The sequence below is a fragment of the Taudactylus pleione genome, unplaced genomic scaffold (assembly GCF_031769625.1).
Source record: "Taudactylus pleione unplaced genomic scaffold, aTauple2 ptg000109l, whole genome shotgun sequence".
Classification (NCBI taxonomy): domain Eukaryota; kingdom Metazoa; phylum Chordata; class Amphibia; order Anura; family Myobatrachidae; genus Taudactylus; species Taudactylus pleione.
Genome location: NW_028284511.1, coordinates 4,278,176 through 4,304,848, shown reverse-complemented (window position 1 = coordinate 4,304,848; position 26,673 = coordinate 4,278,176). Strand labels below are relative to the sequence as shown.

General features: G+C 37.1%; 1 protein-coding gene across 1 annotated transcript in view; it reads left to right on the top strand.

Moving 5' to 3' along the window:
• MUC5AC (mucin 5AC, oligomeric mucus/gel-forming) overlaps window positions 1–25,726 on the top strand; it is a 48,459-nt gene extending 22,733 nt beyond the window's left edge. Inside the window, exons 31-55 of the mRNA XM_088470980.1 lie at window positions 289–1,894; window positions 2,186–5,337; window positions 6,199–6,538; window positions 6,611–6,701; window positions 7,731–7,905; window positions 8,004–8,254; window positions 8,403–8,586; window positions 8,715–8,928; window positions 9,069–9,247; window positions 9,451–9,520; window positions 10,058–10,158; window positions 10,594–10,625; window positions 11,027–11,204; window positions 11,306–11,410; window positions 12,816–12,856; window positions 13,019–13,147; window positions 13,242–13,340; window positions 14,767–14,895; window positions 15,051–15,149; window positions 16,586–16,705; window positions 16,823–16,921; window positions 20,309–20,428; window positions 22,995–23,034; window positions 23,466–23,577; window positions 24,535–25,726. Coding sequence (XP_088327106.1) covers window positions 289–1,894; window positions 2,186–5,337; window positions 6,199–6,538; window positions 6,611–6,701; window positions 7,731–7,905; window positions 8,004–8,254; window positions 8,403–8,586; window positions 8,715–8,928; window positions 9,069–9,247; window positions 9,451–9,520; window positions 10,058–10,158; window positions 10,594–10,625; window positions 11,027–11,204; window positions 11,306–11,410; window positions 12,816–12,856; window positions 13,019–13,147; window positions 13,242–13,340; window positions 14,767–14,895; window positions 15,051–15,149; window positions 16,586–16,705; window positions 16,823–16,921; window positions 20,309–20,428; window positions 22,995–23,034; window positions 23,466–23,577; window positions 24,535–24,787 — 7,919 coding nt within the window. The 3' untranslated portion in view covers window positions 24,788–25,726. The remainder of the gene's footprint in view (window positions 1–288; window positions 1,895–2,185; window positions 5,338–6,198; window positions 6,539–6,610; window positions 6,702–7,730; window positions 7,906–8,003; window positions 8,255–8,402; window positions 8,587–8,714; window positions 8,929–9,068; window positions 9,248–9,450; window positions 9,521–10,057; window positions 10,159–10,593; window positions 10,626–11,026; window positions 11,205–11,305; window positions 11,411–12,815; window positions 12,857–13,018; window positions 13,148–13,241; window positions 13,341–14,766; window positions 14,896–15,050; window positions 15,150–16,585; window positions 16,706–16,822; window positions 16,922–20,308; window positions 20,429–22,994; window positions 23,035–23,465; window positions 23,578–24,534) is intronic.
• Window positions 25,727–26,673: the final 947 nt, after the last annotated feature.

The window sequence follows — 26,673 nt, the reverse complement described above, 5'->3', positions numbered from 1 at the left end:
GATAAACATATAAAGGGAGATGTATCAAAGCTAAAAGAGAGACAAAGTGGAGAGAGATAAAATACCAATCGATCAGTTTTTATCATTTTTCAAACACAGCCTGTACAATGACAGTTAGGAGCTAATTGGTTGGCACTTTATCTCTCTCCACTTAATCTCTCTGCAAGGCTTAGAACATCTCATCCATAATAGAGTGGTATAACATGCCATCAGATAATCTATCAATTGATATTATTAAAAGCATGATAAACTAACCCAATACCAATTGTTTTCATTGTCATTACTTAGGAACAACAACACCTCTTCCTACAACAATCTGTGTTAAAGAGGTTTGCCGGTGGTCCCAGTGGTTTGATGTTAGTTATCCTGAAGTAGGCATGGAGAATGGAGATTTTGACACATATGAAAATATAAAATCAAAAGGATATGCCATCTGTAACAACCCAAAGGACATAGAATGCAGAGCTGAGAGGTTCCCTGACACACCTCTAGCAGAGCTTGAACAGGACGTTCAATGTAATGCATCATTTGGACTAATTTGCCTGAACAAAGACCAGTTACCACCTATTTGCTACAATTATCAGATCAGAGTCCAATGTTGTAGATTTGAAAGTTGTGAAGTCAAAACACCAGCTACAACTACTGTAGCCACAGAAACTACTACTGTTAGCACCACAGCACCTACCACAAAAGAAACACCTACATCCACACAGCCAACTACTCCGAAAGAGACAACACATCCTACGACCACAGTTACCACAAATTCCCCTCCAACCACTCCTGCTAGTACAGCTACATCAAACACACCAACACCAACAGTCTGTCAACCAAAATGTACATGGACTACATGGATTGATGTTCATGCACCAGGTGTGGGTAAGGATGGAGGTGATTTTGAGACATATGAAAATATCCGAGCAGCAGGAAAAAATGTTTGTTCAAAACCTGATGGTATTCAATGCAGAGCCGAAAAATTCCCCAAAGAACCAATTGGACGTATTGGACAAGTTGTTCAGTGTAATCTTACATTTGGTCTTATTTGTAAGAATGAAGATCAGGAAGGAGACTTTAAAGTATGTCTCAACTACCAAGTGAAAGTTCTCTGCTGTAATGACTTCAGTCACTGTGAGCAACAATCAACAACAACAGAAACAACTACTCTTTCGACGACACCAGAAACAACCACTACATCCACCACTACTCCTAAAACTACTACAGTTACAACCCCTGAACCCACAACCACCTCAATAACACCGAAGACAACACCAGAAATAACTACCACTATCACAACCACTCCTCTTTCTACAACCACCTCTACTACCCCTGAAATCACAACCATACCAGAACCAACCACAGATCTCACTACTCCTTTAACTACAACCATCTCAACTCCAACTCCAACAACAATACCAGAGACAACCACAACACCAGAAACAACTACTCCTATTACCACAACCACCCCTGAAACCACAACCACCTCAACCACACCAGAGACAACCACAACACCAGAAACAACTACCACTATCACAACTACTCCTCTATCTACAACCACCCCTACTACCCCTGAAACCACAACCACACCAGAACCAACCACAGATGTCACTAGTCCTTTAACTACAACCATCTCAACTCCAACTCCAACAACAATACCAGAGACAACCACAACACCAGAAACAACTACTCCTATTACCACAACCACCTTAACTACAATTTCTATCACATCACCAGAGACAACTACAACTTCAGAAACAACAAGTATTCCTATAACAAAAGAAAAATCAACAACTCCAAAAACAACCCCTGAACCTACAACCGAAGCAGTAGTAATAACTAAAACATTTACAACTACAAAACCAACAGAATCTCCACTTGAGCCCTGCCAACCACAATGCAAGTGGACACAATGGATTGATGTTGATATGCCAACCTCTGGCTTAAATGGAGGAGACAAAGAAACCTACAAGAACATAATGGCTAAAGGGATACATATCTGCAAGAAACCACAAAACATTAAATGCAGAGCTGAAGATTTCCCTGGCATCAGCATTGATAATGTTGGACAGATTGTTCAATGTGATGTTGACATTGGCTTAGTGTGCAACAACAAGGATCAAGTTGGTAAAGTAAAACAGTGCTATAATTACCAGATACAAGTTTTTTGTTGCGATGACTACAGTCATTGCAGCACAGCACCTCCACAAACAACACCTACTACAATTTCAACAACAACCCCAGTTATAATAACTACTGAAACACCAACTACTACCAAGATAATTATCACTACTCAAACACCAACAACAACTGAATCTACAACCATAACCACCATACCTACAACTACAGAAACAACTACAACTGAAACTCCCAAAACAACAACAGAAACTACAACTTCTACTACAGAAATTGTTACAACATCTCCTACAACTCCCAAAACAACAACAGAAACTACAACTTCAACTACAGAAATTGTTACAACATCTCCTACAACTCCCAAAACAACAACAGAAACGACAACTTCAACTACCGAAATTGTTACAACATACCCCTGCCAACCACAGTGCAAGTGGACAACATGGATTGATGTTGATACTCCAACTTCTGGCTTAAATGGAGGAGACAAGGAAACCTTTGAGAACATAATGGCTAAAGGGAGACATATCTGCAAGAACCCACAAAATATTGAATGCAGAGCTGAAGATTTACCTGGCATCAGCATTGGTAATGTTGGGCAGATTGTTCAATGTGATGTTGACATTGGCTTAGTGTGCAACAACAAGGATCAAGTTGGTAAAGTAAAACAGTGCTATAATTACCAGATAAAAGTTTTATGTTGCGATGACTATAGTCATTGTAACACAGCTCCTCCACAAACAACATTGACTACAATTTCAAAAACAACCCCAGTTATAACAACTACTGAAACACCAACTACTACCAATGTAATTATCACTACTCCAATACCAACAACAACTGAATCTACAACCACAACCACTATACCTACAACTACAACCGAAACTCCCGAAACTACAACTTCAACTACAGAAATTGTTACAACATCCACTACAACTCCCAAAACAACAACAGAAACTAAAACTTCTACTACAGAAATTGTTACAACATCTCCTACAACTCCCAAAACAACAACAGAAACTACAACTTCAACTACAGAAATTGTTACAACATCTCCTACAACTCCCAAAATGACAACAGAAACGACAACTTCAACTACAGAAATTGTTACAACATACCCCTGCCAACCACAGTGCAAGTGGACAACATGGATTGATGTTGATACTCCAACTTCTGGCTTAAATGGAGGAGACAAGGAAACCTTTGAGAACATAATGGCTAAAGGGAGACATATCTGCAAGAACCCACAAAATATTGAATGCAGAGCTGAAGATTTCCCTGGCATCAGCATTGGTAATGTTGGGCAGATTGTTCAATGTGATGTAACTGTTGGCTTAGTGTGCAACAACAAGGATCAAGTTGGTAAAGTAAAACAGTGCTATAATTACCAGATAAAAGTTTTATGTTGTGATGACTATAGTCACTGTAACACAGCTCCTCCACAAACTACACCTACTACAATTTCAACAACAACCCCAATTATAACAACTACTGAAACACCAACTACTACCAACGTAATTATCACTACTCCAATACCAACAACAACTGAATCTACAACCACAACCACTATACCTACAACTACAACTGAAACTCCCGAAACTACAACAGAAACTACAACTTCTACTACAGAAATTGTTACAACAACCACTACAACTCCCAAAACAACAACAGAAACTACAACTTCAACTACAGAAATTGTTACAACATACCCCTGTCAGCCACAGTGCAAGTGGACAACATGGATTGACGTTGATACTCCAACTTCTGGCTTAAATGGAGGAGACAAAGAAACCTTTGAGAACATAATGGCTAAAGGGAGACATATTTGCAAGAACCCACAAAATATTGAATGCAGAGCTGAAGATTTCCCTGGCATCAGCATTGATAATGTTGGACAGATTGTTCAATGTGATGTTGACATTGGCTTAGTGTGCAACAACAAGGATCAAGTTGGTAAAGTAAAACAGTGCTATAATTACCAGATAAAAGTTTTATGTTGCGATGACTACAGTCATTGTAACACAGCTCCTCCACAAACAACATTGACTACAATTTCAAAAACAACCCCAGTTATAACTACTACTGAAACACCAACTACTACCAAAGTAATTGGCACTACTCCAATACCAACAACAACTGAATCTACAACCACATCCACCATACCTACAACAAGTAAATTGATTACCACAGAAAGTGCAACAACAGTTGTAATAATAACTACACCAGAGGAGACTACAACAGAGTCTACACCACCAACTCCAACAAAATGTCAACCAATATGTAAATGGTCACCCTGGTTTGATATAGACCATCCATCATCTGGAATTGGTGGAGGAGACTATGAGACCTATAAAAATATAATTGCATCAGGGGGGTCTATCTGTCAGACACCTTCAGATATCCAATGTAGAGCTGTAAATTTCCCTGGTGTCAGTATTGATAAACTTGGTCAAGATGTTATATGTAATGTCCACTTTGGTCTTGTTTGCAAAAATGAAGAACAAAGGAAAGAATTGGAAATGTGCTATAATTATGAGATAAGAGTTCAGTGCTGTGATGATTTCAGTCATTGTGAAGCCCCCACTACCACTTCAGCTGTAACAACATCAGTTCCAACAACTACTTCAGAAACAACTACCAAGCAAGTCAAAACGACAACAAAAGAGATCATTACCTCAACAGTTCCAACAACAACAACAACTTCAACTTCAGAAACAACTACCAAGCCAGTCACAATAACCACAAAAGAGATCATAACCACAACAGTTCCAACAACAACAACTTCAACTTCAGAAACGACTACCAAGCCAGTCACAATAACAACAAAAGAGATCATAACCACAACAGTTCCAACAACAACAACTTCAACTTCAGAAACAACTACCAAACCAGTCACAATAACAACAAAAGAGATCATCACCACAACAGTTCCAACAACAACTTCAACTTCAGAAACAACTACCAAACCAGTCACAATAACAACAAAAGAGATCATCACCACAACAGTTCCAACAACAACTTCAACTTCAGAAACAACTACCAAACCAGTCACAATAATAACAAAAGAGATCATCACCACAACAGTTCCAACAACAACTTCAGAAACAACTACCAAGCCAGTCACAACCACTACAGCTACTCAGACTACTACAGAAGAAAAGACTACTCAGCATTGTTTCTGTCATGTAGATGACAAATTCTACTTACCAGGTATTTTCATTTTGTGTAATTTATTTCCAATATTTCCATTAACCCAAATATAATGATAATTTGATTTGTTTATAAATCTGTTTATAAGAGCTCTTAATGCTATTTTCACTTTAACATTAGTTATTTGAAAGGGGATGAAGCCCATTACTCAATTAGCCGCGAAAAACCGAGATCTGCGAAAAAGTATAGCAGATTGCAACTTTTCATCACTCGGAAACTTATCTCTGTATTCCTTTCCAAATACTTTCTGTGTACACGAAAATGGAATGCAATGCGAAAAAGATTTGCCCCTGAATAGCAGGCGGAAAAAAGTGCAGAATTGCGGTTTTAGGTTGCAAAGGTGTGGAAACCATTCAGCACCCTTGGGACAGGCCCCCAAAGGATAACTGTGTCAAAAAAAATGCCCAAAAAAGTGAGGTACCCCCCAAAAAAGCACTTTGAAAAAGGGAGTGAAAAAGTACGACGTGGACGTACAAACTTAAAAACTAGCAAAATAGACTTTTGGGGGTCTGCAAGTATGGGTGAAGTGTTTATTTGATTGCAGGTGCTTGCTTCGTGTGCATTTTTGAAATTTTTTGAAACTTCACTTTGTCAGGATGCCGCTATCGGTGTTTTGACTATAGGCATCCCGACAGCTGGGATTTCATACCCAACCCATTTGAAAGGTATATGTATGTGCATAGTAGATTATTATTTTTAGTATTATTATTACTATTATTTTTATAATTATTATTATTATTAATAATTTTATTATTATTAATAGGTTAAATCAGCATTTGAGTAGCACAAATGTGACATGTATTGTTTGCATAATTACAATTACATGACATTCTAACATACTTTTGTGATTTTCTGCTACAGGAGAGATCATTTACAATAAAACTGATGAAGCTGGATGCCTTTTCTATGCTGTCTGTAATGAGTTTTGTGAGGCTGAAAGGTTCAATGGACCTTGTATAACATCTACCACCACTCCAGCAAAAACTACCACACCTGAAACCACAACATCCACAGAGCCAACAACAACCACACCTGAAACCACAACATCCACTAAGCACACAACAACCACACCTGAAACCACAACATCCACAGAGCCAACAACAACCACACCTGAAACCACAACATCCACAGAGCCAACAACAACCACACCTGAAACCACAACATCCACAGAGCCAACAACAACCACACCTGAAACCACAACATCCACTAAGCACACAACAACCACACCCGAAACCACAACATCCACAAGACACACAACAACCACACCTGTAACTACAAAATCCACTAAGCCCACAACAACAAGTCAGACAAGTACAACAACAATTGTCAAAACAACTGAAGTAGAAGGATGTCCGCCTAGAAAGGTAATTAACTATCATAACAGTCAGTCTATTATCATTATTGTTATAACAATACTTACAGTATGTTTTAATCCTTTGCCTGGTGTGGTCACATTGTTTCTGAGCACACCAGGCTGTGAGTTACCTGACATGGTCGCAAACGATGCTACCAGTCAGAAACAAACACTGGGCGGCTGAGGGGACCTCCAGACCCCTCTGCAATCCTGCACCCTCTTTTAGTGTCTGCCATGCTGCCAATCACAGGCTCCAGAGGGGAGCAGCCACAGGGGAATGTAAATGGACAGCTCTTAGCCACCCAGTGTATACCTGGTAGCTGTTCAGAGGAACAGCCACTGGGGAAATGCAAAGTCGAAATGGTCTGATCATCAATAGTCCGATATATCAATTACCAATTTTTTAAAAAAAATCAATATTTATGTTATTTGTTAAAACAACAACATTTTTGAAAAATAAAATTTGTGTTGGATAGGCTAAATAAGTAAATGTTGACCTAATTCAATCATTAAAAAAAAATGTACAAAGACAAATAGTGAGCGTTATTTTAAAAAAAATATTTGCCAGTTAAGTGGCTAAGTCTTTTTTTTTCCATCCTTCTCGAGGGATATGAGCAGAGGATTACAACTTTCCCCCACGATAGTACATAATAGGGGTCAAAGTAGCAGGGTCCTGTAAATATGGACCTGTTCCTCAAATTTTTGCAACCAAACCACATACTGTATGGGGTAGGTCTGCAATGCCGTACAGTGTTATGTGGTGCTTTATAGTATTTACATTGATTACATTTATTTTTACTATTTGTCATACTTTTTGCAAGTAAAAAGTTTACGCAATTAAAATTTGCCTCATTCTAATTGAATAATTCAAATATACATGGTTTCACTCTGTGCAACAGTAATAGTAAAATATTAGAACAGTGTGTGAATTTTCAGTTGCTCTTACTCAGTACATCTGCAGTACACAGAAAACCTGGGTTTAAATAAATACCGTTGGATGAATGCTTTGAAACGAGGCCTTTATTTTTGTACTCTACAGACCAATGAAACATGGAAAATTGACAACTGTACGGTGGCTACGTGCCATGGAAACAAGGTTATTACCATCGAGCCAGTGACTTGCCCTGAACAAAAACCACTGACTTGTGTGAATGGCTTCCCACCACTGAAAAAGATGAGTGAAGATGGCTGCTGTGACTATTATGAATGTGAATGTAAGTCTCTGATATAAAGTATAATGCTGATGGGAGTACATTTATAAATGCTGAAACCTATTAACATGTAAAAATGCATCTATTTATTTATTTAATAGGTGTCTGCAGCGGATGGGGTGATCCACATTACATCACCTTCGATGGAATCTATTACACTTTCCTAGACAACTGCACTTATGTTCTTGTGCAGCAAATCACTCCCAAGTATGACAACTTCCGTGTTCTTGTTGACAACTACTTCTGTGATGCTGAGGATGGCTTGTCCTGTCCACAGTCTATCTTGATCTACTATAAATCCAATGAGGTTGTGTTGACACGGATGTTGTACCAAGGAAAAATGAAAAACAGGGTAATTGATATATGAGTCAGTTATTATTTCCTTTATAGACTTCATTGGTGGTAAAAAAAGACTTTCAGGTTTAAGCCAGTAGTGAAGGCTAATTTGTGCAAATTTTTGATATTATTTTGAGATGACAGTTTCTTTCTTTTACCAACAGATTAGGTTCAACAATGACTGGATCGCACCAGGATTTACCAAGAATGGCATTTCCATTACCAGTTCTGGTATCAACATGATTGTGGAAATTCCGGAAATTGATGCTTACATTTCATTTAGTGGAATGATCTTTGTAATTAAACTGCCATTCAGTAAATTTGGTTACAACACAGAAGGACAGTGTGGTATGTAATGTGTATTATTTCTGCTGATAAAGATCACCTAAATACATAATAGGGGTGCTGTTTGCTGTGTTCTTTTATACTACACTGTTGTAGTTAGAACATCAAAAAATGTTTTTCTTCCAAAACAGGCACCTGCAGCAACAACAGCACTGAAGACTGCAGACTGCCAAGTGGTAAAATTGTAACTGACTGCTCCCAAATGGCTCCTCATTGGAAGGTCAATGTGACAGACAAACCATATTGCAATGTGCCAGCACCTCCACCAACTAGACCACCTACTGGGCCTACAAAGCCACCACCAACATGCCCACCTTCAGCTCTTTGTGATGTGATCTTAAGCGAGTAAGTTATAATCATTGAATGTATTTATTTTCTCTCTATTTATTCATATACTACTCTGTGTATAGAAATAATAACAGAAATGACACTATTCCAGTAGCATTGATAGGAAAATTTCACATACCTTGATTGTTGTCTTTAAGGGTCTTTGCTGAGTGCCACAAAGTCATACCTCCAAAGCCTTATCATGAAGGATGTGTTTATGATGCCTGCCGAATTCGCAATGATTCAGTGCAGTGTTCCAGCTTAGAGATTTATGCTACCTTGTGCACTGCCAATGGTGTCTGCGTGGACTGGAGAAGAAAGACATCAGGCCATTGTCGTAAGTGCTATTCAGGGCACATCTTCATTTTGGATTAAAATATCTGCACTTTGATCTGTTTTCTTGAGTGCAGAAATTGTATTAAAAAGAAAAACAAGGAATAATAATTATTGCTGACCATTTTTTGTATAGCTAATTAGGTTGTGATGTCTGTTATACTGTAAAGATTACACTCTAATGGTCTATTTTTCTCTGTAACATAGCATATGACTGCCCTGCTGGAAAGATATACAATGCTTGTGGACCCGTGCATGTTAAGACCTGTGATAACAAGTAAGTATTAACTTCAGCAGTTAGCTACAGATTTCCCCTCAGTTTTTCTGTAAAATGTAAACTAGAACATATAGTATAATCAAAGTGTGGATTAGTGTAAGGTTATAAACACAGTTAATATTAATTGAGTATTTCAACAACCCTTTGTAGGCAAGATCTTGTGAACAGGATTTGCTCAAATATGGCCAAGGGCTACTGTTTTTGCCTTCAAAGAGAAAATATTTATATACTATTCATGTCTGGATTAGAGGATAACCCTCAAAGGTTCCAGGCTTCTGTGATCAGAGGCAACACTCTATGATTTTCAAACATTTTTTTTATTTTTGCACATTAATAACTTACCTTTAATCATGGCATCAGATTATTTCAATGTATTTATTTTATATGTATATGGGAAAAATGGAGGATTGTAATCTTGGGACATGGCTTCAGCAATAAGGGTATGGAGCAGCCAGACAATTGGGCCTTGTGGGCAAAAGTGTAAACCAAAACATGTTAATTTTCAGTAAAAATATACTTCTGTTTTTCTCATTACAGAAACACACAGAACCTCAGCACTGGTCAAACTGAAGGTTGCTTCTGTCCTGAAGGGGCCACTCTCTTCAACTCCTATACCGATACCTGTGTTAAGAGTTGCTGTAAGTATTCAAAATAAAACACAACATCACTAAATATAGCAGAAACAAGGAAACAGTTAAGTTTTATTTAACCAAGTCACTGACTTGAAAGGGACTATAGAATCATAATCTATGACTAGTAATTTCCTATTTTCATGTAATTAATTTTCTATACAAAGCTTCAGGTGAACTGACCTGCTTATCTCTACCAAGTAGTTACATTTCTTATGTATTTTTCAGAACTACTGTAGCCAGTTTTGTAACATTTGACTACCAAATAATTATAGTAATGTATAATACAGAGCCAAAAACCATCTGGAATGTCTATTTATGTATTATATTACCAACTAGTTCACCCATGTTTCTGAATCCCTCTAATCCATTTATTACTTTTTCAATCCTTGTCATAATGTGTTCATGTTTAAAAAAAAAAAATTATCTGTGAATCTTTTTCAGCTTGCGTTGGACCTGATGGAATGCCCAAAAGTGTGAGTAGGAATTAAAACGTATACCAATGACAGAAGCTACAATACAATGCCCTTCTAAACACTGTTCTCAAATTATTAGTTTTGATGGGAAACAGAATTGTAGTTATAAAAACTACTGCTACCAACTTTTCATATTTTTAGTTTTTTCGCATGTTGAAGGGGTCTAATATGTCACCATTCATAGAGCAGGAAGGTAGCGCATTTGCCATAGAATAAAGTGGTATATGCCTGGCTGTATAGAAAAAGTCTTCTCATTGCATTATTAACATTATTACAGTATTAACATTAACTTATATAGCACCATTATAGTCTGTAGCATGGGTTTGTTAACTTCTGTAAGATGTTCACTGGCAATACAATTTCTTACATTTAAAATGAAATAATATTTCATGTGCCTACAGCCTTCTGAGACCTGGACAAGCAATTGCAAGGAGTGTGTCTGTGAACCTAATTCCCTCACTGTACAATGTGGACCGCTGAAGTGTCCTGAACCAGCTGCCATCACATGTGACAAGGAAGGATTCATAACTGTGCAGCTACCTAACCCCGAGCAACCATGCTGCCTGCAGAATGAATGCCGTAAGGGAACTCAGTGGCCATGTGCTATTCAAAACTTGCTCTTAATTATTGTTAATGCAGTTTGGGTACAGATTTAGGATATGTTATTTCTCTACCCACAGTCTGTAACAGTACCTACTGCATGAGCCATGTGAGGAGCTGCCCTCTTGGATTCGAATCTACCCCTATACTTCTGGAAGGTGATTGCTGCCCATCATATGACTGCAGTAAGTTCTTAATATTTTCTTTTGGTATATTTGCTAAATATCTTTTTCTACTTTCTGCTACTACTGTGTGACTGGGAATATTTTACAAATAGCATCTTCTGCTCTTTTAGTCAGTTTAACTGCACTGCATATTGAAATTAATCTACAGATTAATCTTCAAATATATCTGTTTTGGTTTTTTGACAAGCACTGATCATGTACACACAATGGTCAGCCCCTGTGTAAACTGAACCAGATTTTCTCAGTAGGGACATCAATGAAACACTGCAACAAGCTACTTCCAAAATGGGCACAATAATGTTACCATTTACTAATGGGCAGCTTTGTTAGCTCTATTGGATCAGCCATCAAAATGGTGGTCTACTTCGTGTGGAGGCACCTAGTACACTTCAGCTGTGTAATTTAATTTTTTTTGCATTAGGACAAAGTGCAGCAATTCCAATAAGGGATCGGGATTATGTAAATACTGTATATTAAGTATTTACTATAACCTTGTAAAGTAATGGTTGTAGTTATCATTTGACCCACTTAAATTTGTTTTAAAATACTACACACATCTCTGACCTCATTACTAGATACACCCCAGGTCCACCTCTCTGCTCTGCCTCTGACCTACTCAATACTCCTATCCAGGGCTGTAACTATGGTAGTGCTGCCGGTGCCCTGACACAGGGCACCGCAGGGCAGGGGGCGCTTTTCGGTCCTGTCAATTTTCGGTTTATTCTCATTGACACTTGTAGCGTCCTCCTATTTCATCCCCAGCATCTCCTGGCCACCCTTATCTCTTCCCTGGTCCTTCCCCATGAGGCCATAGCACTTTTTAGGGTGTGTTAACTTTCTATTTAAAAAATAGGGGGCGCCAATGCTCTTTCTGGCACAGGGCACCAAAAAGTAAAGTTACGGCTCTTCTACCATCTCATTAGCTCTTGTCACTCCTGCTTCCAAGACTTCTCCCTTTACATTCAATCTTTTAAGTGCTCCTTCAAAATCCAGCGTTTCACTCTTCCCTACCCTACTCCATCACGCACCACTCCCAACACTCCATTTGTATTGTCCACATGTTATGTCCACCTGTGTCCAATTGCATTTACTTTTCTCACCTTCTCCATCTCTCTAGATTGTAAACTCTCATAAGCAGAGCCCTCACTAACTTATGTTTCATATCTGCTCTTTCTATCTCACCCTGCTTGTTTTGTTATATGATGCATTTTTTTTATTTATTAAAACATGTTATTTCTTTATGTTCAAATTATACGGAATCTGTAACTGTGTAATATTATATTTGTATCACATTACTTTTATGCCTAACTTGCATTTATGTATTTTTATGTTGACTGTTCAGCGCTGTGGAAGTATTTGCACTATAAAAATATAAGTTACATGCTAATATGTGTTTAATCCACAGGACCAACGGAAGTCTGTGTTTTCCATGAAGCCATCTATCAAGTAAGTAGCATTTAAAAAAAAAAAAGTTTCTACATGTTAATAGGTAGAGAGTATTAATATTCAGCCCTAAGTTGTTTATTTTACACTATATTGAGCATCCTAAGCTGCAAGAAGTGGACATGCATGGGGAACAGAAGAAATGTATTTCCTTTGTATTCACAGCCAGGAAAACCAATCCCACAAGATAAAGAGTCATGTGAGGAGTGTTTGTGTACAGCTGATAAAGATGTTAAAACTTTGCTCAATTTGATCACATGTGAGCCCATGGTTTGCAAAAAACATTGTGACCAGGTCAGTTGTATATCTGTCTATATTATTACACCTTAATAACAAAAGGTCTTGGTATATTGCAGTGGTTATAACCTGTGTTTTCTGCTTGTGATAGGGATTCTTGTACAAGGAGGTGAAGGGTCAGTGCTGCGGTGAATGTGTACAGGTGGAATGCACAGTGAAGATGGACGATGATAAAGTTGTCACTATTAAGGTGAGGTGTTGTTTTTTTTTTCTGGCATTAAACCATATGTAGGGAACATGAATGAGCATGTTTATAAAAACAAAGAAAGGTCAAAGGCATAAACGATTAATAGTAAAATGAGGGCTGTTATCCTAGCTTAAAATGGAAAATAATAAGTACAAACCACATGTTATCTGAGTGTATCGTAATATGCTAAATATAAGAGGTTTGAAAAATCTTAATCACTTGCCTGGCATGGTTGAAACGTTTATGACCATGCCAGGCTGTGCGTTACCTGACCTGGTTGCAAACAAACCGAACAGTCAGAAACGCCCACTGGGCGGCTGCTGGAGGACAATCTTCTAGCAGCCATCAATGGCAGAGGGACCTCCTGGCTCCTCTGCAACCCTGAACCCTCCCCCATTGTCTGCCAATCACTCCTGATCGGGCCGTCTGTCAGTACCCCTCACCCGATGGCTGCAGTCAGGAGCAGCCACTGGGGAAATGTAAATGAACCAGCCCTCAGCCCCTCCCCCCCAGTGCACACCTGGCAACTGCAGAGAGGAGCAGCCACTGGGGAAATGTAAATGAACCAGCCCTCAGCCCCTCCCCCCCAGTGTGCACCTGGCAACTGCAGAGAGGAGCAGCCACCGGGGAAATGTAAAGTTGCAATGTCCCGATGATCGATATTCCTATATATTTCTGGTCGATATTTTTTCTTATTGATATTAATGTTATGTGGTACAATTTTTTTTTATTGTTTTGGATAAGTTTTAGATAGATGTTCTTGACCTAATGCAATGATAGAAAAACTGACAATTTCTGAGAGGATTTTGGAAAAAAAATCTTAGCCAGTAAAGGGGTTAAGGAAAATGTGTGTGAAGCTTGCAGATGACATGTAAGACATACTGTAGCATTCAGGTTCTTACCAATAGAAAATGATTATACTGGTTATATTAAGCAAAGTTTTTGCTCCCTAGAAAATATGGTTCCTTTGCACTGTAAAATGTCATATAACAGCACCAGTCATGTTTACTTGCTGGTGTTCTTGTCATTTATCTTCACAATACACCTACAATACAAAATGTGCAAGTGACATAAAACATATATAATGTCATTCAATTTAAAAAAAATGTCATACCTACCATAAACAATTCAATTGAAGAGTACAGTACCAGGGTTTTGAGGTTGAGGCATTTGAGGTAGTAAAACTTTGGTAAGGTTCCCCTTGTACTGTACTGTATGATGTTGAACAACTCACATACTGTATATATAGTGCCTAAACAAGTTAGTTTGTCCCCCTAAACTATGGACCCCATAATAACTGCACTTATAGTACTTATGCCCTTACATAAAACTGTACATTCATTTGCTCACTAGATATTCCAAAATACTATTGTATTTCAATCAGTTAACCCCCACTACTGTCAAATTAATATTTTGTTTTGCTTTGTAGCCTGGTGATACGTGGTCTTCTCCTCTCGACAAATGTACTTACTATCAGTGCAATAAGACTGGTGAACACTTTGTTACGGCTAGCACAACAAAGGAATGCTCTGTTTCCATTGCAGAAGACTGCCCAGCGGTATGTGTGCAATGTTCCTCAGAGATGTTTTTTAATAGAACACTATTTTGGTTTATTTATTTATTTATCTAATAAATACCATATTATCTAATAAATACCATATTTACCTAATAAATACCATATTATCTAATAAATACCATATTTGTTTATCTCAGGGCACCAAATTCAAAACTGTTGAAGACGAATGCTGTGGAATCTGTGAGTCGGTGGCATGTTCAATGAAGCTGAAAGACAATTCTACACATATTCTGCAGGTATTATTTTGTGTTACAATTGGTTTTAATCTGAAAATTGCACTATTTTCAGATTTTACTCATTAACAAAGAATTATATGCATCAAATATTTGTAACAAAAATAGGAAATATCACTACTGTACATGTTACATGTACAACACTTTATACAGAGCTATGACTGTACACTACCCTACATGACATACATTGGACATGGTAATAATGCAATTATTGTACACTTTACATATACATAAACACTAGATATGATTCATAATACAAATATTTGACACTTTATACGGTATGAAGTCATTAGGTTGACATTAACAATTCTCATCAACTATACAATGTTGATATTTATGATGTTGACATTATTAAAATGTTGGCATGCAATGTTTCTACATTCTCAGAATGTCAACATGTGAAATGTCAACATTGTCAGAATGTCGACATTAGAGTTAGGCCATGGGGTGCAGGTTAGAGTTATACACTATGGGGGTGGTTACAGAGAAGGATTAGTGTTACAGGGAGAATACTCACCGTAACCATCTCTCCGTCACATCTATGCACCAGAAGTCATACTTACATACTCACATTTTGTTGGGAAGACAGCACTGGAGCTGCTGCTAGGACCAGGAAGACGCTACTGGAGCACACCCCTTTATACAAATGTAGATCCCTATGCCTTACCAACATATCCTAGCCATTGCATATCATCATAATACAATTCTTTTTCTCTATATATAAAACACCTAGGACACTACATCTTCCATAAATCACCTGACCACTGGTTATACAATCACAATAAAATACTTTTACACAATACATAGTAATTACACCTACCCTACATGACATACACCATATATTAATATAATGCAATTTCATTGTACCTTATACACACATAGATAGTGGATGGGTAGATTCACTTATGTGAGAACCCCTTGCAGTAATTACTCCACCAAATATTAAGAGAGGAACACCTTGGTTTTTTTTTACTTATGTTCCATAGAGATGTAATTAAAAAAACACAAGTGAGGAATTCCTACCGTAATAGGCAGAAATGTGCCAAGCCGCACATAAGATGAGGTTCCTACAGAACCTCACAGCATCTTACATCTGCTATGGAACTTTGGGGTCTATTTACTAAGCCTTGGATGGATATAAAATGGACGGAGATAAAGTACCAACCAGCCAGCTCCTAACTGTCATTTTTCAAACGCAGCCTGTGACATGGCAGTTAGGAGCTTATTGGCTGGTACTTTATCTCTGTTCACTTTTTCTCTATAATCATAGACAGATGACAACAATTTCTGAATGCAAAACTAGTACAGTCCTACAGCGTAGATAAAAATAACTCAGTACACTGCTTTTGAGGTGCCTGTGTAATATTTGGAAAGAGCGACACATTACTAAGAGAAGCTTTATTAATATAATGAGCAAAATATCCTTCAAATATTTACAGCCTGGTGAAACATGGAGCCCAGCCGATGAACCATGTGTCCAATATGAGTGCCACCAAATCGAAGATCAATTTGTCCCTGTTGAAGTCAGAAGAACCTGTGATATTGAGGATTGTGAACCTGTACGTTTATTTTAACTTGAAAAGATCTGGCTAAAATTCTCACAAAAAATACACAGTAATCATAACCAATAGATTTTATGTACTTGGGTAAATGAACTGTCATATTTCTTACCACAGGGCTTTGAATATGAGCTAACAGCAGGAGAGTGTTGCGGAAAATGTGTGAAGGTCGCCTGTGTAATGAAAACAGGGGACAACACAACAAAACTCATAAAGGTAAGTCCAGTGCTAACGTCACGTTATCTAGTCTGTGCTGAAATGGACCGAGTATGGAAACAATAGAAATGTTACAGGATACCCTACATGGAAGTCAACTTTGCAAATTATGGGGTTGCCCTCCATGTGATTAAAACCTAACATGTATAGACATGGATAGCGACAGCACAAATACAGTAGTAAGGGTGTTCACTCAGCCACAGAATGTCTCCTATGATGCCATATATTTAATATAGATTATTTATAATATAAGTGCAATACAAGTACAAAATAATATATATATATATATATATATATATATATATATATTTAACTGCCTACGTTACATACTTTCTGTGCCTATTTGCCAGTATACTACATTGTATATTATCATCACATTAACCAACCTCCTTTACTGATAATTTAAACATTTTATGTCATACTCTAACATTTGTAGAAGAATTTGTTAGGAATCATTTATCACGCTATGAACAAAGACACAGCTCAGTACTGCTTATATTACATAAATTTTCCAAAAAGTTCTAAATGTATTAATTAGCATATGTGTGATAGTAATATATTGTCCAGTTGTTTTTTTCTTCATTCTCTATACATTTCTGAATACAACTTCATAGTTACATCTCTATTGTACATTTCAGCCTGGAGAGGTGTACATTTCACCAGAAGACAAATGTCAGTCTCACAGCTGTTCCAACACCTTTGAAATCACAAACAACATACCGATATGTCCAGTCTCCGATTCTTCAAACTGCCTGGAGGTTTGTGTTTATAATATGACTTGTTGTCATCTAAATGAACATACAACTGTGGATATGATAAAAATGAGCACAAATGATCACTGCTAGTACTAATTACATTAATATGCAGGTTATGAATGTTCATCTAGTGAGCCATATATCCTGGGAATAGAAAAGATCAAAAGAAACTGAAGTAGACATAGCATTAATCTCCAATTTCTACATAACTAGTCCCTGGACAGTGATTAAACGCAAATTAATTTTATTCACATGCTGAAATGAATGGTGTTATATATGTGCATCAGAAGTGATGAGGTGCATTGTAGGTGAGGAATGGTTGCATATGTCACATTTTGTTAAACATAAAATGTGTAGCAGAAAATTCGATTTATTATGAAATGTAATACACAGTGATCATGACCAATAGATTTTATGTACTTGGGTAAATGAACTGTCATATTGCTTTCCACAGGGCTTTGAATATGAGATAACAGCAGGAGAGTGTTGCGGAAGATGTGTGAAGGTCGCCTGTGTAATGCAAACAGGGAACAACACAACAAAGCTCATGAAGGTACGTCCAGTTCTAACATCATGGTATCTAGTCTGTGCTAGGAGCTGAAATGGACCGAGTATGGAAACAATAGAAATGTTACAGGATAAGCTACATCGAAGCCAACTTTTCAAATGATGGGGTAACTCCTCCATGTGATTAAGACATGACATGTACAATACAAGTACAAAATAAGATAACAAATATATATATACATATATATATATATATATATATATACATATATATATATATATATACTGTGTGTTTATATATATATGTATATATATATACTGTGTGTATATATATATATATATATATATATACTGTGTATATATATATATATATATATATTTATATTTGTATGGCACTCAGACTATAGATGGATTCAGCTGCCCCAGGTGCCAGTGTTACACTGGTATAGATATCATAGGTGTAGGTTCTTTGCAAGGCTGTCCTCCACCACACTGCACTTCGGGAGTCCTGGAGTGCAGTGTGGTGGAGGACAGCCTTGCAAAGCACCTACACCTATGATATCTATCTATCTATCTATCTATCTATCTATCTATGTGTATATATGAAATTAACTGCCTACGTTACATACTTTCTGTGCCTATTTGCCAGTATACTACATTGTATATTATCATCACATTAACCAACCTCCTTTACTGGTAACTTAAACATTTTATATCATAATCTATCATTTGTAGAAGAATTTGTCAGGAATCATTTATCACGCTATGAACAAAGACACAGCTCAGTACTGTTTGTATTACATCAATTTTCCAAAAACTTCTTAATGTATTAATTAGCATATGTGTGATAGTCATGTATTGTCCAGTACTTTTTACTTCATTCTCTATACGTTTCTGAATACAACTTCATAGTTTCATCTTTATTGTACATTTCAGCCTGGAGAGGTGTACATTTCACCAGAAGACAAATGTCAGTCTCACAGCTGTTCCAACACCTTTGAAATCATAAACCAAATCACGTCATGCCCAGTCTCCGATTCTTCAAAGTGCCTGGAGGTTTGTGTTTATAATATGACTTTTTGTCATCTAAATGAACATACAACTGTGGTTATCAAAAAAATTTGCAAAAATTGAACACTGCTAATACTAATTACATTAATATGCAGGTTATGAATGTTCATCTAGTGAGCCATATATCCTGGTATTATAAAAGCTTAAAAGAAACTGAAGTAGACATAGCATTAATCCTCAATTGCTACATAACTAGTCCCTGGACAGTAATTAAAATACAAATGAGTTTTATTCACATGCTGAAATGAATGGTGTTATATATGTACATTATAAGTGAGGAGGTGCACTATAGGTAAGGAATGGTTGCACATGTCAAATTTTGTTAAACATGGAATTAGTAGTAGAAAATTTGATTTATTATTAAATAATACACAGTGATCATGACCAATAGATTTTATGTACTTGGGTAAATGAACTGTCATATTGCTTTCCACAGGGCTTTGAATATGAGATAACAGCAGGAGAGTGTTGCGGAAAATGTGTGAAGGTCGCCTGTGTAATGCAAACAGGGGACAACACAACAAAGCTCATGAAGGTACGTCCAGTGCTAACATCACTGTATCTAGTCTGTGCTAGGAGCTGAAATGGACCGAGTATGGAAACAATAGAAATGTTACAGGATACCCTACATCGAAGCCAACTTTTCAAATGATGGGGTAACTCCTCCATGTGATTAAAACATGACATGTATATTATATATATATAATATTATATATATATATGTATATATATATAAAATGTAACTGCCTGCATTACATACTTTCTGTATATTACATTGTATATTATCATCACATTAACCAACCACCTTTACTGGTAACTTAAACATTTTATAACATAATCTAACATTTGTAGAAGAATTTGCCAGGAATCATTTATCACGCTATGAACAAAGACACAGCTCAGTACTGCTTGTATTACATCAATTTTCCAAAAATGTCTGAATGTATTAATTAGCATATGTGTGATAGTCCTGTATTGTACAGTCATTTTTTTCTTCATTCTCTATACATTTCTGAATAAAAGTTCATAGTTACATCTCTATTGTACATTTCAGCCTGGAGAGGTGTACATTTCACCAGAAGACAAATGTCAGTCTCACAGCTGTTCCAACACCTTTGAAATCATAAACGAAATCAAGACATGCCCAGCCTTCGATCGTTCAATGTGTCTAGAGGTTTGTGTTTACAATATGACTTTGTCATCTAAATGAACATACAACTGTGGATATGATAAAAATGAGCATAAATGAACACTGCTAGTACTAATTACATTAATATGCAGGTTATGAATGTTCATCTAGTGAGCCATAAATCCTGGGAATAGAAAAGCTCTAAAGAAACTGAAGTACAGTAGTCATAGCATTAATCTCCAATTTCTACATAACTAGCCAATGGACAGTAATTAAATACAAATGAGTTTTGTTCACATGCAGAAATAAATGGTGTTATACTGTATATGTACATTTGAAGTGAGGAGGTGCATTATAGGACACACTTGTCTACTTTGGAAAAAGCATTTCAGGGAGATTGTGAAAGTAACAGCTATGAGCGAGGCAGTAAAGTGGGCGTGTACTGCTACATCTGAGAGGCGTGTCATAAAATTGATTTACATCCAAATGTAAATGAGCCCCCAAGCAGTCAGTAAGATCTACTTGTGGATAAAAACACACTGATACTTTTCAGAAAATGCATGTAGCCATAGGGATCATTGTGCCTTATAACCAATGCAGGGAAATTATACTAATGATCCCATTTGAATGCATAAATCTATGCTGTTGTTTTTTAATATAACAGCTTCATAATGGGGGTAAGGTGCAATCAGGGAGCTAGCTAGACTTTTCAGGGAGTCAGGGAGATTGCTACAATTTCAGGGAGAGTTGGCAAGTATGATTATAGGGGAGGAATGGTTGCACATGTCAAATTTTGTTAAACATGAAATGAGTAGCAGAAAATTCGATTTACTATGCAATAATGCAGAATAAGCATATTAGTAAGTAGGGAGTATTAAGACAATTAATATATAACAATGTATAACTTGGGGCCTAATTCAGCACGGATAGCATGGCTGCGTTCACACGCACCTGCTAGCTGTGACCTTATGCTAATGAATGCAATTGCACGGCAACTGCAGCACTATACCAAGACGCCCATCATTGTATAATAAAGCTCCCATTTCCAATGACATGCATCCGTAAGTCAGCGAAAGCATCGGTAACATCGAGTATCATACGCACAGTTGTGGCTGACCTGACCCTACCTCACAAACTGCTAAACTTCCTGTCACAATCTAGACCTCGTATACAATTGCAGGGTCTTAATTATGCATGCCCCTGTAACGGCATTCAAATGCACAGGCACGCCTGCGTTCCACCAAGCACCCCTCTCCGTCCCCAAATGGTCACTTCACGTCAAGCACTGTGCAATTGGACAGCATTCTCACTGCGATCGCTTCCCGATCGCAGCGGCCGGTTTGCGCACGTGCACTGCTATGCATGCGCATGCTCAGAGCACAAACATCGATCGGCTGCGTGTGAACGCAGCCATGTGATCTAACCTTAATAAGGCCCTTAATTAGAAACACTATAGTAGTGGTTAAAAAAATATGTAAATCATTACTTTATTTCTCCTGTCAAAAGTAATCCACAATCAATATGGTGTGCGCATATAGATAATACTGCATTTGTGAAAACTTTACAGGTATGGTTATAAGGGCTCCAGTTTGGCTGTCGATATAAATGAATATTGAACTGGTATAAAGTAGAACCTGAATTTATGTCACTGCTGTTGCACCATATGAAGATTGTAAGTGTGCACACTTTATAGGTACAGAGACCTAAGAATCACCAACAGATCATGGTATATGTTTGCCTGTAAGACAGCCTCTCATCAGATTAATGGTTTGCAGAGAGTCAGTTTACTGGCTCTCAATGTTTGGGAGTAGAAATAGCATCCTTAGTATTGCAGAAGGCCAATTAGCTGTGGATACAGTGTGCAAAATGAGTGCAGTGATTGGTATGGAGTACAACAAACTTTACCAGGTGTAATAAGGAGGTAGAATAAAATCAACTGATACGTTTTGTCTTAGATGGGGCCTATCCATTTGCCGACTTTCTGCACGATGCGACCAAAACCAGGAGGTTTTGGTTGGAACATGCAGAAAGTCTGCAAGTGGATAGCCGGCAAGGACCAGCGATGCGCGTGCACACTGGGTCCTTGCCGACCACGACTATCTATTGAACATGCCCGTCAACCTGACGACAGTCATCAGGTTCGGCATGTTAATAGATAGGGAGGTCGGGCTCCTGCACTGAAGATGTTCAGTGACATGAAAGTGTGAATGCTGGATGTTCAGACTTTCATGTCGTTTAATGGATAGGCCCCTTTACTCAAGGCAAGAGAAGGACATTGCACCCCAATAACAAAAAGTCTTTGTAATATTATCATCTAAGTGTTGTGGGAAAACACCACTGAGCCCGGATACTTTGTATTATTTGTAGTATTACTTGGGACTGACACATGTACCCAGAAATAGAGCCATAATAGTTTCTCAGCACAAATACATATATAAAAAGACACCTTTTATTTTGCATTATTATAAGAGTAGAAAATAGAAATCCTTTGTACATAATAACTAGACACCTTAAAGTAAAATAGATTTTTTGTAACATGGCAGATTCTCATTGTCTCCCCTATCTGAACCATTCCCTGTCACAAGTCTTCTCTTATGTATTTTTCCAACAGGACACTATCACGTCTGATGGCTGTTGTGAGACTTGCAAGTGTAAGTGGATTTTTTTTACTTATCCTACAGTAGCTGACTTCTATGTTTAATCATTTCCAAGAACACAATAAAATATTTAAACCATAGATAAGAGTAAGAAATTGGTCATGATCATAGAATATGTTATGGAATGTTTTAATATACTGTAAATAATCCAGGTACATTATATATAGAACAAGCCTTATGGGCAATAAAGTTTTAACTGAAGCTGCTGCTTTGTGCACAAGAGAAGAAGACTCTCCAATAAATATGATGAGACTATGCAGCTCAGAAAATCTCCTGCAATTTACTGAATGACTAAACATAATGAAAATGATTTTCTGCTTAAAAAGTGCATAGTCTTAATTGCAGCTGTAGCAGCATATTTGTTGTATACAATGAAAAAAAATATTTTTACATAAAATAAGTCATTTTCTTTGTACTTTTTAAAGTAACGTCATGTCAGGCTCACAAGGAAGTCCAAAAAATCAAAACTGGTAATTGTGAAAGTGACCAGACTGTGGAGCTGTCCTACTGTGGAGGAAGCTGTATGACCACAGCCAAGTAAGTATAGTCATTATGTGCATGTACATGTATGAGTCAATGGTTGTAAATTACATGAAGCCTTCTTGCTCCATCTCTGTTTCTGAATTGAATGGTGCTCTTCTCTGTATAAGGCTAATGTTAAATCTGTGATTTAGAAGTGGTGTCTATCACTTAACAGATCAAAGCTCATGTAATCTAGACCCACATCCAGAACAAGTATAAATGTACTGTTTTCCTTGGCAAATACAAAAAAAGAAACACTCAGAAACACTCCTGAAAATGCTCTCAATCATTTCTGAGTGAATGTAAGGAGCAGAAACACACCAGTTATAGTTCTTATGTATCACAATGCCTGATATGTCCCTTTGTCACTACACAGAGAAGGGGCCGGTTGCACTTTTTGACCCAAACCAGTTGGATTCTGCCATACTGACAATAAATCCTGCAGATATGCTCATGAGTCTTACTAAAACTAGTCAACTTGTGGGCAAGTCTCATCACTAATAAAATAATTCCATCCAGTTAGTTCTTCTGGGACATTCTAACATCCATAAATCTGAAACTGGCTGCTAAGATGAACTGCTGGTCCAGTCACTCTGAGTCAGTCAGCTCCATTCTATCTATGCAGCTCTGTATTGAACAGAAACTGGTGCAAAATCACTTAGGTGTTACATTTACAGTACAGCACACTCCGCATATTTTGTATAACTAGGACAGCATAATCTGACAGGTGGTAGAGAGACCTATTAAACCTATCCTAGAGAAGACCACATCCAAAACATTAACTGTATAGTCTGGGATTATGAGATTATTCTTTACTCTTGAAGGCTCACTGACATTTATTTTACAACACTATACTTTAGCTAGTGCATGAATAGTTTTTAAAAGGCTAGAACATATTTTTTAACTGCCCAGATTGACTGCTTTTTAAAGACATTTACTGTAGCATTGTATTTTATTGTGGTCTTCCCACAGGTACTCTTTTGAGGCAAACACAATGGAGCACAAATGCAGCTGTTGTCAGGAAGTAAAGACCAGTAAACGGCAGATAACTCTCAATTGTTCGGATAGAACTACTTCTGTCTATACATATGTCTATGCAGAAGAGTGCGGCTGTTCCACCACTGAATGTGGATTGGATACCCAGACCTCCATCTCACAGCAGCATCAGCAGGATAATACTCAACAAACAATCGACCAGGAGCAACAACAGCAACAATCCAACTGAACAACAACATCAATCTAACTAAATGAATTACACTGAATCAGAACTTCTTAAATATAAACTTTGACACCTTACATCCAAACACTGAGATGAAAACACTCTACCAATGGGCTCTTGATGACTCTGCTTTGCTTTCTGACTGCCAAGATCTCTTCAAAGGAGACTCCAACTGCCACTTATTTTCATTTACACTACGAGGCCTCTAACAATGTCTGGTTTCTTTCCAAACACACTGTACTTACTGTTTTATTTTAATGTGGTTTCTGAAAAGCCACAGTTCAACCATTTTCATTATATAAACTAGTAGTTAGATATAGAGTACAGTCAGATGCTATAAATATTTTATCATATATTATTGATTTATTATGCCCGTCATTTCCTTTATACAATTTTGAATGATCCGTATGTACATTTTTATGTCATATTAGTTATTGCAAACTTCATGTTAACATTTCAAAATTTTCAGTATAGAAGTAGTTTACATAGACAGTTAGATTTAATATAGAATACATAGAATTTAGTTTACACTGTGCATACTGTATAATTCCCATATTAGATATAGTTAGGCAGTATAACCTAAGGTCCAGTTATGCATTTCATGAATTGGAGGCAACTAGATTGTTGCTGCTAGAAAATGTGGTTCTGTTTACAAAATAATATGATTAGTTAAATCCAGTAACTTCAACTGGAATGAACTAATAGGTGAATATGAAGGACTGTTTTTTTCTAACTTTATTTAACCACATTGTTTCAGGGATATCTAATTCTGGTAATTCTAAGGCTACAAGCTCTTATCTATTTATTTGTTGTCTGGAGAATTTTAATATGTATCTATGATTTTTCTTCTGTGCCATTGGAACTAGAGTGTAATGTGTATGTTTTTTCATCACCAGAGTATGGAATGTGATTTAAATTAAAAAGAAAAATCTTTTGAGCATTTTAGACACTTGTTTATGTTAATTATTATTCTCTTTCTCTAGGAGCAAAATAGCAAATCGATCCATGGTATTTGTCAATGTAGATTAGTTAATACATAGAGTTGGGCCAATAATGGCAACAACTTAGTATGGAACAGTGGTGATAAAGGTACAGCAGATTTATTTGTAATGGGCTAAGCTACTCATACAGTATGTAAAATCATTACTCTTAGAGATAATAATGTCCAACAAATAGCAAGAATGAATACAGGTACATGAATAGTAAAAATGGGAAAAAAATTGAATAGATTCAAGTGATAGAAAAAGCAAACATAAAAGAAACAAATAATTAGCACACCAAAAATTCATGTGGTACTGTACAAGCAATATAGAAGAACTATATGACAGCAGAGAAAACACACACACATATATATATATATATATATGAGGTACAGTGTGTTTTATATATATGTATATATAAAACATACTGTACCTCAGGGGGGATTTACTTCAAAAGTAAACCCTTTCTTATGAAACTAAAATGCAGCGAGCTTCTGAGAATATGCATGAATACACACTGAAAGAGTTAAGTGCATGAGGATTCCAAGTCAAGGGCATACCTCATGGAACATCACTGAGACCATAGTATTAGAACTTAAAGGGGCATTTACACTTAATGTACATAAACTGCTCATGGGGCACAGTAGAATAAGTTTGGAATGGTACCATAAGTTTGTAGGTAGCAGTTGAGCACATCAGCAAGATTCAATCCAAAACTACATGGCAATCATAGTGGTATTTCACAATCAGTTATATAACCTAGTATACTAGTCCAGAAGGATGAGACCATAGGGCAAGACCAAAGTAAATGAAAGAAGTAAGAGTTAGTATCAAGGTGGAATTTCACCCATTATGTGTTTCACCAACTGGAGGAACAGCAACAAGCCATCCAAATGTACACAACATGCCATG